The 14,990-nt window shown below is 49.3% G+C and overlaps 1 protein-coding gene across 1 annotated transcript in view; it reads right to left on the reverse strand.

The window, feature by feature from the left end:
- LOC140425674 (uncharacterized) overlaps positions 1 to 14,990 on the reverse strand; it is a 456,765-nt gene that overhangs the window by 373,698 nt on the left and 68,077 nt on the right. The window contains exon 4 of the mRNA XM_072510172.1: positions 5,673 to 5,729. Coding sequence (XP_072366273.1) covers positions 5,673 to 5,729 — 57 coding nt within the window. The remainder of the gene's footprint in view (positions 1 to 5,672; positions 5,730 to 14,990) is intronic.

The raw sequence follows: 14,990 nt of genomic DNA on the forward strand, positions 1-14,990 counted from the left end.
ACACGGGGAGAACGTGCAGACTCCACACAGACAGTGACACAAGCCGGAAATCGAACCTGGGACCCTGGAGCTGTGAAGCAATTGTGCTAACCACTATGCTACCATGCCGCCGCCCCCCCCCCCCCCCCCCATAATAATCTTTCTTAAATAGCGGGACCACATTAGCTGTTCTCCAATCCTCTGGCCGGAAAGGAATTAAAAATTTGGGCAATTTCCACACTCGCCTCTCACAGCTGACAGGGACGCAATTCATCCGGACCTGGAGATTTGTCCATTTATAAGCCTGCCAATACCCACAATACCTTGTCACTCCCTATGACAATTTGCTCAAGAATCTCACAATTTCTCCCCGAGTTCCATAACTACCTCCTCATTCTCCTTGGTGAAGACAGATGTGAAATATTCATTCAACACCCTGCAAATGTCTTCTGACTCCACCCACAGATTTCGCCCTTGGTCCTTAAGGGCCCTAATCTCTCCCTGGTTATCCTCTTGCCATTGATATACTTAGAGAATATCTTGGGATTTTCCCTACTTTTACCAGCCAGAGCTTTCTCATATCCCCTCTTTGCTCTCCTCATTGATTTCTTAAACAATCCTGCACTTCTTTAACCATCCTGCATTTTCTCCACTAATACCTCTGCCAACTTGCTCCCCTTATACTTGTTAGAACATAAGAACATAAGAATTAGGAACAGGAGTAGGCCACCTGGCCCCTCGAGCCTGCTCCGCCATTTAATGAGATCATGGCTGATCTTTGTGGACTCAGCTCCACTCTCCGGCCCGTACACCATATCCCCGAATCCCTTTATTCTTTAGAAAGGTATCTTTCTTTTTCTTAAAAACGTTTAAAGAAGGAGCCTCAACTGCTTCACTGGGCAAGGAATTCCAGAGATTCACAACCCTTTGGGTGAAGAAGTTCCTCCTACACTCCGTCCTAAATCTACCTCCCCTTATTTTGAGGCTATGCCCCCTAGTTCTGCTTTCCCCGACCAGTGGAAACAACCTGCCCGCATCTATCCTATCTATTCCCTTCATAATTTTACATGTCTCAATAAGATCCCCCCCGCATCCTTCTAAACTCCAATGAGTACAGTCCTAGTCTACTCAACCTCTCGTCATAATCTAATCCCCTCAACTCTGGGATCAACCTAGTGAATCTCCTCTGCACTCCCTCCAGTGCCAATATGTCCTTTCTCAGGTAAGGAGACCAAAACTGAACACAATACTCCAGATGTGGCCTCACCAACACCTTATACAATTGCAGCATAACCTCACTAGTCTTCAACTCCATCCCTCTAGCAATGAAAGACAAAACTCGATTAGCCTTCTTAATCACCTGTTGCACCTGCACACCAACGTTTTGCGACTCATGCACGAGCACACCCAGGTCCCTTTGCACAGCAGCATGTTTTAACATCTTACCGTTTAAATAATAATCCATTCTGCTGTTATTCATCCCAAAATGGATAGCCTCACACTTGACAACATTGAATTCCATCTGCCAGACCCTAGCCCATTCACCTAACCTATCCAAATCTTTCTGCAGTCTTCCGTATCCTCTGCACTTTTTGCTTTACCGCTCATCTTAGTGTCGTCTGCAAACTTTGACACATTGCACTTGGTCCCCAACTCCAAATCGTCTATGTAAATTGTGAACAACTGCGGGCCCAACACTGATCCTTGAGCGACCCCACTAGTTACAGGTTGCCAACCAGAGAAACACCCATTTATCCCCACTCTCTGCCTTCTGTTAGTTAACCAATCCTCTACCCATGCTATCACTTTACCCTCAATGCCATGCATCTTTAGTTTATGCAGCAACCTTTTGTGTGGCACCTTGTCAAAAGCTTTCTGGAAATCCAGATATACCACATCCATTGGCTCCCCGTTATCTACTGCACTGGTAACGGCCTCAAAAAATTCTACCAAATTAGTCAGACACGACCTACCCTTTGTGAACCCATGCTGCGTCTGCCCAATGGGACAATTTCCCTCCAGGTGCCCCGCTATTTCCTCTTTAATGATAGATTCCAGCATTTCCCCTACTACCGAAGTTAAGCTTACCGGCCTATAATTACCCGCTTTCTGCCGACCTCCTTTTTTAAACAGTGGTGTCACATTTGCTACTTTCCAATCCTCTGGGACCACCCCAGAGTCTAGTGAATTTTGATTAATTATCACTAATGCGTTTACAATTTCCCTAGCCATCTCTTTTAACACTCTGGGATGCATCCCATCAGGGCCAGGAGACTTGTCTACCTTTAGCCCCATTAGCTTGCCCAATACTGCCTCCTTAGTGATTACAATCATCTCAAGGTCCTCACCTATCATATCCTTATTTCCATCAGTCACTGGCATGTTATTTGTGTCCTCCACTGTGAAGACTGACCCAAAAAACCTGTTCAGCTCCTCAGCCATTTCCCCGTCTCCTATTAGTAAATCTCCCTTCTCATCTTCCAAAGGACCAATATTTACCTTAGCCACTCTTTTTTGTCTTATATATTTGTAGAAGCTTTTACTATCTGTTTTTATGTTCTGAGCCAGTTTACTTTCATAGTCTGTTAAAAGCCTCTCTTTTCCTTCTCATCGTATCCTGAATATCTCTGGCCATCCATGGTTCTCTGGGTTTATTACACCTTCCTATTACCCTCGAGGGAACATATTGGGACTGTACCCTCCCCATTTCATCTTTGAATACCCCCCACTGCTCTTCTGTAGGTTTCCCCACAGGTAACTCTGTCCAGTCTACCTTGGCCAGATCCTGCCTTACTTTGTTAAAATCTTCTCTCCCCAATCCATTAGATTGGATAGACTTGGATTGTTTTCCTTGAAGCAGAGGCGACTGTGGATGGACATGATTGAGATGTGCACAATTATGGGGGCATGGATAAGAGTAGACAGGAAAAAATGTTTCGCCTTGGTGGATGGGTGAATGACCCTGGGGGCATAGATTTAAGATAAGGGGTAGGAGGTTTAGAAGGGATGTGAGGAAAAAAAAATTTCCCCAGAATGTGGTGGGAGTTTGGTGCCTGAAAGGGTATTGGAGCCAGAGAACCGCATAACATTGAAGAAGTATTTATATGTGCACTTACGATCCCAGGGCCTTCAAGCCTATGGGCTGGGAAATGGGGATTCGAATGGTGAGGTGGTTGGTTTTGACTGGTGCAGATGTGATGGGCCAGAGGGCCTTTTCTGTGATGTGATTCTATGATTCTATTACTCCGGGTGCTCCGGTTTCCTGCCGCGGTCCAAAGATGTGCAGGTTGGGTGGATTGGCCACGATAACCTTGGTGTCCGGCAGGTTGGGTGGGGTTGCTGGGTTGTGGGGGTGGGGTGGAGGTGTGGGCTTGAGTGGGATGCTCTTTCCAGGGGCCGGTGCAGACCCGAGGGGCCGGGAGGCCTCCTTCTGCACTGTAAATTCTATGATTCTATGATTCTATGATACTCTCATGGGCGGGCCCTAAACATGTCTCTGCCACTGCTGACCAACCTCCTGGATCTAACGTCTCGCCGAGGAGACTCCAGCCGGGCGTCGTTTAGCACCGATCTCCACAGCTGGTGCTAGCTAGGCAGCACCGCACTTGCGGATGGGCCTCCCAGACGATCAGAGGCCCCCACAGGTGGTTGGCCTATGGGCTGGATGGCACCTCGGCACTGCTGATGCTAGTTGGGCACCTTGGCACTGGCATCCTACAGTGACACCTGTGCATCCTGGCAGTGCCTGGCTGGCATCTAGATGGCTCTGCCAGGGTGCCAAGCAGGCACCGTCAAGGTGCCAATGTGGTATCTTTCCCATACTGGTGATCGGGCCCAGGGGCGCAAGCCCTTATGATGTGAGGGGTCTTGAGGACCCCACAACAGATAAGTTGGACCTTGTGGGGTGCTGGGGTCACATTGGGGGCTCGAGAGATCGGGGCACCATTTAAAATTGTAGAGCTCCTCAGTGCAGAAAATTAAGTTAAGTGCAGCCTCAGAGAGACCTTCCCCACCGAGACCTGAAACAAATAACAGAGTTCCGATCGATAGCAGGGCGTAGCGCCGGGAAACACCCCGTTGGGCCCACCCACAATGGGACTCTGTTTTTTTTCATTAAATTGAACCCTAAGTGTGGGTGAATACCCGTCCGGATATCACCCAAAAAGCTGATGTGAAACACCCCGCCAAACCCACCCAAAAGAACACATGGAAGGTTTCTGGTTGAATTCCACCCATCATCTTACTTTTACGATGTTTTGATTGCACCTGTCTGCTTGTCTTGTAAATCAGGACTTTAAAAAATATGACTGCAGCAGTCGCACACATAGTAACCCAGACTTTTGAACCTTACTGTATCAAATCCCGATAATATAATGTGGAGCTGAGATTCCTACATTCAGTGGAAAGGAGAGGATCGGCCATGATCCTATTGAAGGACGGAGCAGGCTCATAGGGCCGAATGGCCAAATACTGTTTCTAGTTTTTATGTTCCTATGATTACAAAGGGCCATGGGAACAAGGGTCCCCGCTAGGCCAGGTGAACGCAAGGCGTTGGAGAGAAGCTTTGCTTTACTGGTTCGGAGACGGCGAGCACCTGCACTGAGAGTGCAGCATCCAGCCCAGCGGGTGCAGCTGCTGACAACATTCACACTCTGGCTCATAAGCAGCAGGTTACATTAAAATGACACGGGGACAGCCAATCAGCATCTCCAACAAGAGAAAACAAATCATGTTCCGGTGACATTCAATATTGTTCCCACTGCTGAAACCCCATCAACATCATGGGTCCCAGGTAATTATGGTCCACAGGCATCTCTCCATGTTAGAGAGGTGAATGGTAATCTAGCTTGAGGGGCCCAACCTCACATTAAACATGGGCAAGGCAAAGGGGAAGCTCTCCATAAACTACCAGAGCCAGGACAGGGGTTAAACCCTGCAGAGAATCAGCAGCACCAACAGGATTTCTCCTCAGAGAATCATATAATTGACAGTGTAGAAGGAGGCCATTCGGCCCATCGAGTCGGCACTGGCCCTTGGAAAGAGCACCCTAGTCACGCCTACATCTCCACCCAATCCCCGTAACCCAGTAACCTCACCCAACCTTTTTTTGTACACTAAGAGCAATTTATCATGGCCAATCCACCTAACCGCACATCTTTGGACTGTGGGAGGAAACCGGAGCACCCGGAGGAAACCCACGCAGACACGGGGAGAAGGTGTCAACTCCGAACAGACCCAAGCTGGGAATCGAACCTGGGACTCTGGAGCTGTGAAGCAACGGTGCTAACCACTGTGCTAATATGCCGTCCTTTATTTGGCTGCAGAAGGGAATCTTAACCTATGGGTGTGAATGGTTCGCGGTGATAGTGAGATGCTTATTATCAGGCTGCTTGCTCAGGTCAAGCTCAGCTTACCCACTGGGGGCCTCACTATAAAATTAGAAGGAGAATTATTACAGAAAATCCTGTTTTACAATTAGAATTTTTAAAAGCCATGAAGTCTTTTTCAATCACTGAGGGTGAAATTAGTTTCCATCCTTTGTGTGAAATGGCCTCACAGTGACCCAGCTCTCGGCTGAGCAACGAGCCCGAGCTTCTATTGCACGGATTGGTTTTTACTGGGAGCCCTTTCACACTATCAGCGCGGAGCAATGTCAACAGACTAGCTCATTTCAAAAAGCTCAATGCTCTTACCTGCAATCTGTCCACCGGCGGTGATGTGAATTGGGGCATTGAACATGTTTGCCGGATCTGATATTAAAGATTAAAGAATTCAGATTAAACGTTACAAGTCAAAACTGCAATTCAAAATATTCCCGCCTGAGTCTAGATGCTCCTTATGGATTGTATTTACCAAAGTGTTTTGCACTACTTATCTTGAACCAGAATAGACACTGGGGAATTAAGCATTGTTCCTGAACCCAATCCGGGATGAAGTACATCAGTTACCTCAGGTCAACTCTGCTGCTGCAGTATGAGTCTGGAGGCCCTCTCCTAAGCCAGCTGCCACGTTACCATGTTTCACTCTGATCTTCATGTCTTTTCCAGCTTTTGACAAAGCTGTACAGTTGGAGGACTCCTTGTCTTCAAGAAGAGTAGGCTGGTGTTAGGAAGTAGCGATTAGCTTTAATTGTGCCAGTCTCTCACGAACCTGACCCTGTGCCAGGCGTATAGTCACCGGGCAACTCATTTAGCACTGGGTTTCAAGCCACAATGATGGAAATGAGACTTCACTATTTCAATCGAGTAGGAAGTAATCCAGAATTATGAATTTCTTTGATGTGAATCGGTTATTGAAATTTCCCTTTCTGTGGTTAAATGTAGGAACGGGAAGCCAATGGCAGGCACCTTGTCCTGGTACAACCAAGTAATGTCTGCCACAAATAAAGCATAATTCGAGGAAATATTATTGTGATTCACGTCCTCCAGAGGAGGGACTGGGAAATGCTTTGTTCATTTAAATGTCATAAACTGTTGAAAGGACTCAAACTCTGAGACAATCACAAGCCACAGAATTTTGTCCACTGCTCAGAGAATCAGCATGAGGCAGCCCCTTACAATGACTTAATTCAGATTTTGACCTGATTTCCCGCATGGTTCAATGGGACAGTGCGGCCTTACGGTGCGGGTTAGGAGGATGCCTGCGCTGAGAGTGCAGCATCCAGCCCAGCGGGTGCAGCTGCTGACAACATTCACACTCTGGCCCATAAGCAGCAGGTTACATTAAAACAACACAGGGGACAGCCAATCAGCATCTCCAACAAGAGAAAACAAATCATGTTCCGGTGACATTCAATATTGTTCCCACTGCTGAAACCCCATCAACATCATGGGTCCCAGGTAATTATGGTCCACAGGCATCTCTCCATGTTAGAGAGAGGCAAGTGGTAATATAGCTTGAGGGGCTCAACCTCACATTAAACATGGGCAAGGCAAAGGGGAAGCTCTCCATCAACTACCAGAGCCAGGACAGGGGTTAAACCCTGCAGAGAACCAGCAGCACCAACAGGATTTCTTCTCATTCTTTATTTGGCTGCAGAAGGGAATCTTAACCTATGGGTGTGGATGGTTCGCGGTGACAGTGAGATGCTTATTTATCAGGCTGCTTGCTCAGGTCAAGCTCAGCTTACCCACTGGGGGCCTCACTATAAAATTAGAAGGAGAATTATTACAGAAAATCCTGTTTTACAATTAGAATTTTTAAAAGCCATGAAGTCTTTTTCAATCACTGAGGGTGAAATTAGTTTCCATCCTTTGTGTGAAATGGCCTCACAGTGACCCAGCTCTCGGCTGAGCAACGAGCCCGAGCTTCTATTGCACGGATGTTAGTCGACCTGCCTCCAACAGCAGAGCACATTTTGGGGATCGACTTCACGAATTCTCATCACCTCTCTTTCGATCCAGTCAACCAGTGTGTCTGGAAGATGTCGAAATCCGCTAGAGCCCCCGCAACGCTCAATATAGGGGATTATATGAACAAAATTAGCGCAGTAGGCGAGTTTTGGTTCAACCCCACCACACTCAGCACGGACCGACAGGTTAGGGCAGTCCTGCAAAAAACAGGGCATCATTCGCGACCCACAAACACGACTGTGGATGGATGACCGGTTCCGTACAAATAACAGGACCGGACCCTAGACCCCAAAAGCAGTATGGATTCCCCCTAGAAGCAGAGGGAGAAATCCTCAAGGTTATAGAAAGTTTATTAGTGCAGGGCGTCCTAAGATCGGTAGCCTCAACTAATAATGCCCCGATTTGGCCAGTAAGGAAGCCCGACGGATCATGGCGCTTGACCATAGATTATTGGGAACTCAATAAAGTCACCCCCCGTAGCAGCCCCCACCGTTGCAACAAGTTCCGAGACAATGCTCAAACAGGGACTCCATGCCCGATATTTCACGGTTTTGGACATCAGTAATGGATTCTGGTCCATTCCATTGGCAAAGGCGTGCCAGTATAAATTTGCCTTCACTTTCAGAGCGCAGCAGTACACGTGGACATGCCTGCCACAAGGCTTCCACAACTCCCCCTCCATTTTCCACCGACAGCTGGCAAATGGTTTAGCCAAATTCTCTCGCCCCGAATGTCTGGTACAGTATGTAGACGATCTACTACTGCAGACAGACACTAAGGAAGAGCACATTGAGCTTCTGTCCGAACTCCTGGAATTACTACATTCCATTGGCTGTAAAGTAAACCCCAAAAAGGCCCAGATATTGGAAGAAAAAGTGGTCTATTTGGGTACTATTATCACACACGGCAAACGCGAGATCGAGCACAAAAGAATTGACTCGATCGCTAAATTGCCCCTTCCCCAAAACGTTTCAGCCCTCTGGTCGTTTTTAGGACTGGTTGGCTACTGCCGAAACCACATTGACGGTTTCGCCAGCAAGGCAGCGCCCCTCTCAGACCTCCTAAAGAAAGGAGCCCCCTGGGAATGGCTTCCGCAGCATACGGATGCTGTGGAATCATTAAAACAGGCGCTCATAGTCGCCCCCGCACTACAAGTTCCCGACCCGCTTTCCCCTTACGCAATAGAGGTAACGACCACAGACCGCACCCTTTCGGCCGTGCTCCTGCAGGAACAGCACGACCAGTTAAGATCCGTGGCTTATGCCTCCCGGATTTTAGATGCTGTGGAGCAGGGATTCTCAGCCTGTGAGAGGCACCTGCTCGCAGTTTTCTGGGCAGTCCAGTACTTATCATACATTACCGGACTGAACCCCATCACCATTTTGACCGAGCACACGCCCACCCAACTTTTACTAGACGGACGACTTAAAGACGGTACCGTCAGCCAAATCCGCGCTGCTAGGTGGACCCTTCACTTACAAGGACGGGACATCACAGTCAAACGGACCAAAACACACACATACTTAGTGGACAATCTATAGTACCCAGGAACCCCCCATGAGTGTGAAATCATCTCGCCCCACCATAATACAGGCCCCTTTATAGCTAAAACACCCCCCAGAAAACTAGCCACTTCATCTCAAAACCCCCCTCACCCGGACACGTGTGATCCCATTAGGATCTATGTGGATGGATCTTCCACAGTCCTGGATGGGCAAAGCATAACAGGTTGTGGGATTTATGTGGAGGACGTGCAGGGACGCGCCCTCGAGGAAATCGCATTAAAATTACCCGGACACTTAGGCGCGCAGGCAGCAGAGCTTGCGGCCATCGCCTACATTGTAGAGCACCCAGATTCCTTCCCCAGCCCAGCAGACATATATTCAGACAGTCTCTACGTGTGCAACAGCCTCACCGAATTTCTGCCCCTCTGGGAAACAAGAGGATTTGTTTCCGCGGATGGGAAACCCCTCCCCTCAGCCCCATTACTCCGCCATATTTTGCAAAAAGCCAAGGACAGGACCTTTGGTATTATAAAAGTCCGCAGCCACCATCGTTCCTCCCCCCCTGGAAATGTAAAAGCCGACGAACTGGCTAAGGCAGGATCCAGGCATGGGTACTTTTGGAAGCCCCCCGAGAGCGCCCCAGTGAGTGCGCCAGTGAGTGCAGTTCAGGTCGCGTAGACTAGGATCGAAGATCTAGTAGAGGCCCAGAAGCAGGATAGCGCTCTCACTGAAATCGTGAAAGGGAAGTTTCCAGCCTCATACGAGAGGTACAGAAATGCAATAACCACACATGACGGTGTGGTGCTAAAGGACACCCTTTATGTAGTTCCTGAGCAGGATAGGAACCAAATAATCTGTTTATTCCATGATGGTCATGGACACCAGGGAATCGAACCCACCGCAGTCCACCTCAAACAGCTTTGTTGGTGGCCAAGTCTCAAGGAAGATGTATCCCATTACATTGAGAATTGCCTCATCTGCGCTCAGAACTACCCAGATAGATATGCCAAAAAGGCACATCTCAGCCAAACCCGACCCGTTAACGGCCCCTGGACTAACCTCCAGATCGATTTTATAGGTCCATTGCCCCCTTGCAGGAATGGCTATAAATATGTTCTGGTGGTCATAGACACTTTTACAAATGGGTGGAAGCATTTCCAGCCCGCACCAACACCGCGAAAACCACCGCCAAAATCCTAACCCACCACATCTTCACAAGATGGGGACTCCCCCGCAGTATTGAGTCGGACCACAGTTCTCACTTTACGGGACGGGTCATGCAGAACGTCCTCACGATATTTGGCATTACCCAAAAATTCCACATTGCGACCCACAGTCGAGTGGTATAGTGGAGCGCATGAATCGGACCCTAAAAACCACCCTTAGAAAAATGGTCCAGCAGAACAACACCACTTGGGATTCGGTCCTCCCCTTTGCGCTGATGTTTTTGCGTAACACTGTTTCCACCTCCACAGGTTTTACCCCACACACCCTTATGACCGGACGCCCCATGAAAGGGACAGAGTACTTGTTGGGTTTAGACCTGACCAGCCCTGAAGTTACGGCCCTCACCCATGAGAAAGCCGTTGAACAATTACTTGTAAATGTTAAAACGGCTCAGTTAGCAGCCGCTGTTAAACTGGGCACTAAAAAGAAACAGAGCAAGGCCTGTTTTGATAAGGCAGTACATGCTACGGAGTATGATATAGGACAACAAGTGATGTTGTCTGTGTATAACCCCAGCACATTTCTGTCTCCGAAATACTCGGGTCCGTACTCCATTACAGATAAAGTAAGCCCATCGGTATACAAAATCAAATACCAAAATGGTAAGACTGCGTGGTTTCACATAAACCAGCTAAAGGCTTATGGAGCCCAGTCAAACCACGCCCACCACGTGCTTGACGCAGCAGACCAAACCCCGCCCACAGCCAACGTGACCACACCAACCCCCTCCACGTCCAGCCCAAACACGGACTCGCCCCTGACTCCACCCCCAAACTTTACACTCCGCCCCGGAACGCCCACAGACTGCAGCAGCACAGACAGCGACTGTGACTCTGACGACAGCCACAGCACACCTCCCTACCATCCTGGTCCCACGCCCAGCAACTCCGAGTTCGACTCCAGTGACCCCTTCCTCATCACTTTCTTAAACAAACCACACCACCGACCACCGAACCACACGGACGACCCCGACTTTATCCCCACACAACTTGACGAACGCCATTGACACCGCGACAACTCCTACAGACTCGCCGCAACGACGAAAGCAACCCCAACTCATACCACGCAGCCCTCTCAACATTAATTCACTCCAGAATTTGGCACCCGGGAGAAGGGGACGACCCCGAGTCAGACCCCTAATCCGCCAACCCCTTTGCGACCCTGTTCGCGGACCCCATCACTTCAAACCCCCCTGCCGTTAATGTTTCACTGCCCCGCAGTACCGAGGGCCCAGTCACCAGCCACACTGCATTATCCTGGTGTGCCAAGTTCATAACTTGGTACTCCCTGTCTTACGCTATTGAAGCACTGTTAGCGTTGCCGATACTCTGCTGTGCATTGCAGACTATGCGCCTCCGCAAATGGAGAAGGAGAGCGTACCGCGCTCAAACCCCGGTATATCGGATCCAATCCCCAATGTTCGGGTATGACCAGACCCCAGACCCCCGCGACCTATAATACAAAAATAAAGAACAAGCACTTGTGTTTTTCTGTAAATAAAAACAAAACCCCAGAAACAGAAAATGTATGATCCTGCGCTTGACTGCCAAGCCAGGAAAGAGTATATTGAATGTTATAATTGTCGTTGTATGTTTTAGAGAGATAGGATGATGCAATGCTTGATGAGTGTATTTTGGTAAAATTAGAGGTTCCATGTTTTTATTTTGTAGATACATGCCCCTGCCTGACATAGCGCCCTCAAGAATTGTTTAGGTAAATTTTTGTGCATAGCTAGGGTCAGAGTAGTGGCCATGTAGGAGGTGCCCCCCCGGTCAGGGAACGGAAAGGACAAAATTTCTGTGATCCTTCACGCTTCGCGTTAGGATCACAAGGAGGCACTGTAGCCATCTAAAATGGCTGATTCCCTATTAATTTGGCCAAAACCCGATTTAAAATGGCTAACCGAAAAGGCTGATGGGAAAAGCAGCCAACAGGACACAAACGGACAGCTGCAGACAGAATAGCGTATTCGGCTCTGGGGAAGTCGGCCCAGATCGATACTCAAGACTATTAGCAGCACATCAACCCAGACATCTGCAGTTTAATCGGCTATCCCCGGGAACAATTGCAACATATTAGCAATTGAATGCCGGGCCAGACCTGTCGGCGCCTGCAGTGGCCGAAAGAAAGACAGGTGATCGACCACCCCCCTGATCGAGGATACGCCCCATTATTGGAGCATATCGAACCCAGTGATTGGGAACAAGTCCAATCACTTGGGACTCAAGGTCAAGGGCTGCCCCGAGAGGCGGGAAGCCCCTGGGCCCTATAAAGTGAGGGGCCAAGTTCAGATCTCTCTCTCTCTCCCTTCTTCTCCTGCTCGCGACCTTCGCAAGAACCTTCGACAAAGAAACAAGTAAGTTTGACTCCAGCGATCGCTACCCAATAAAGACTCCTAGCCATCGACCCGTATCAGCCTTTTGAATCCCGCGGGCCAGATCCGATTCGATAAGCCATTCGTTTCCCTGACCTGGTGGGCCCTTCCTAAAGCTATTGGCCAGTAGTGGTAGGTTTCGATATAGATAGTAGGATTATTGTGTAAGCATTAATTGTTGTATATAATAAATGACCGTTGATTTCAATCTTACTAAGCGATGTGCTGACTTATTAATCATAACTCGAGCTTGAACCACGTGGCGGTATCAGAAAGATACCTGCCGACTCGTGAGCAAAGGTGACATAATCAGAGGTAATAAAACCAAGGCTAAAAAGAGCAACAAAACCCACGCAGACACGGAGAGAACGTGCAAACATTCCACAGACAGTCACCCGAGGTCAGAATTGAGCCTGGGTCCCTGGCGCTGTGAGGCAGCAGTAATAACCATTGTGCCGCCCCCTAGATGTGGGCATCATTGCCACTGGGTGGTTTGCTCGGCCATTTCAGAGGGCAATGTTAAGAATCAAACACATTGCTGTGGATCTGTAGTCAAATATAGGCCAGACTCGGTAAGGACAGCAGGTTTCCTTCCTTATGAACAAACAGGTGTGTTTTTACAACAATTGACAATGATTTCATGGTCATCATTAGACTTTAATTCCAAATGTAACTATCTGCTGCAGTGGGATTCGAACCCGGGTGCCCCGGGCATTAGCCTGGGTCTCTGAATTACTAGTCCAGTGACAATACCACTATGACACTGCCTCCCCCAATCCATTCAACACACCATATTTAAACAGGGGCTGTTTAGCACAGGGCTAAATCGCTGGCTTTGAAAGCAGACCAAGGCAGGCCAGCAGCACAGTTTGATTCCCGTAACAGCCTCCCCGAACAGGCGCCGGAATGTGGCGACTAGGGGCTTTTCACAGTAACTTCATTTGAAGCCTACTTGTGACAATAAGCAATTTTCATTTCATTTTTTTCATTTCATGTGCAGCAGTATTTTACAGTTAGACATCTTTGAAGTGTTGCCTAAGATGTGATTTCCTGACTGTCTAACTAAATGAAGTGATGTTGTCTGGAGGGTTGTTCTGTGAAGCAAATTTTACCTGTGTAACTGCAATCTTGTGTGTCTAGCTACAACTTTACTGTATCATTACCACAAGGCAACCTTGCTGGTACTGTGGGAAAGATATATCACAGGACTTTGCAAACTTATTTCCACTCAGCCGTGGACATGCAAGTCTTCAAAACAAAACTCTGCTTTCTGGAAAACAGAGGGCAGAATTCTCCCCCCCCCCCCCCCCACCCCCCCCACACACACACACCGGGTGGGAGAATCGCCCGGGTGCCTCGCAAGTACCGCCACGCCGCCCCGACGCCCGCACGCGATTCTCCCACCACCCCCAAACTGGCGCGGCGGGAATCACGGCTGGCCGCTGGGAGAATCGCCGCTTGCCGTTGGTAACGGGCGAGCGGTGATTCTCCTGCCCGGATGGGCTGAGCGGCCTGCCCAACACGACAGGTTCCCGCCGGCGACGTCCACACCTGGTCGCTGCCGGCGGGAACAGCGCGGGAACGCTGGGGGGGCGGCCTGTGGGGGGGGGGGGGGAGGGCGTTCCTGCAGCGGGGGGGGGGGGGGGGGCTCAAAAGGGGTCTGGCCCGTGATCAGTGCCCACCGATCGGCGGGCGGACCTCCCTGAAGGAGGACCTCCTTTCCTCCGCCGCCCCGCAAGATCCATCCGACATCTTCTTGCGGGGCGGCCGCGGGGAGGACGGCAACCGCGCATGCGCAGGTGACGTCATTTACGTGGTGCCGGTCGCGTCATGAATGCGGCGCCGCTTTTACGCGGCGCCAAGGCCCGGCGCGCGTAAATGACGCGACGCCGCTCCTAGCCCCCGGGGGCGGGAGAATAGGGGGCTGGGAGCGGCCTCCGACGCCGGAGTGAAACACTCCGGTTTTCACTCCGGCCTCGGGACTTATCTCCCGATGGGAGGATTGCGCCCAGACACTTTGTTTTGTCTGGAATGGCTGCTTCGATGTGGCCCCTTGACAGCTTTTGCCCCCTCAACACCAATTTGCAGCCAAGGAGGTTTCACAGAAACACCGCCCACAGCATCTATCCTTAAATGTCCTTTTTCTCTTTCATCTTCGAGTCCTTGTCCTCAGCACTTTTTTGAACTGAACTGTCCCTTCAGACAAAAATCTTTCATGTTCTTCCAATTGCTCCCAACTTTGGGTGAAATAAAATTTGATAACCTATCCTTATTGACTTGTGACCTTTTCCAAGTTCCTTTTACTCACCTGTGAAATTTAAAATTGGAAGGCAGATTATTATTTGAGTGGGTGTAAATTGAGAGAGGTGGATACTCAGTGAGACCTTGGTGTCCTCGTGCATCAGTCGCTGAAAGTAAGCGCGCAGGTACAGCAGGCAGTAAAGAAGGCCAATGGTATGTTGGCCTTCATAGCGAGAGGATTTGAGTATAGGAACAGAGATGTTTTACTGCAATTGTGTAGGGCATTGGTGAGGCCACACCTGGAGTATTGTG

The sequence above is a fragment of the Scyliorhinus torazame genome, chromosome 6, assembly GCF_047496885.1.
Source record: "Scyliorhinus torazame isolate Kashiwa2021f chromosome 6, sScyTor2.1, whole genome shotgun sequence".
Classification (NCBI taxonomy): Eukaryota; Metazoa; Chordata; class Chondrichthyes; order Carcharhiniformes; family Scyliorhinidae; genus Scyliorhinus; species Scyliorhinus torazame.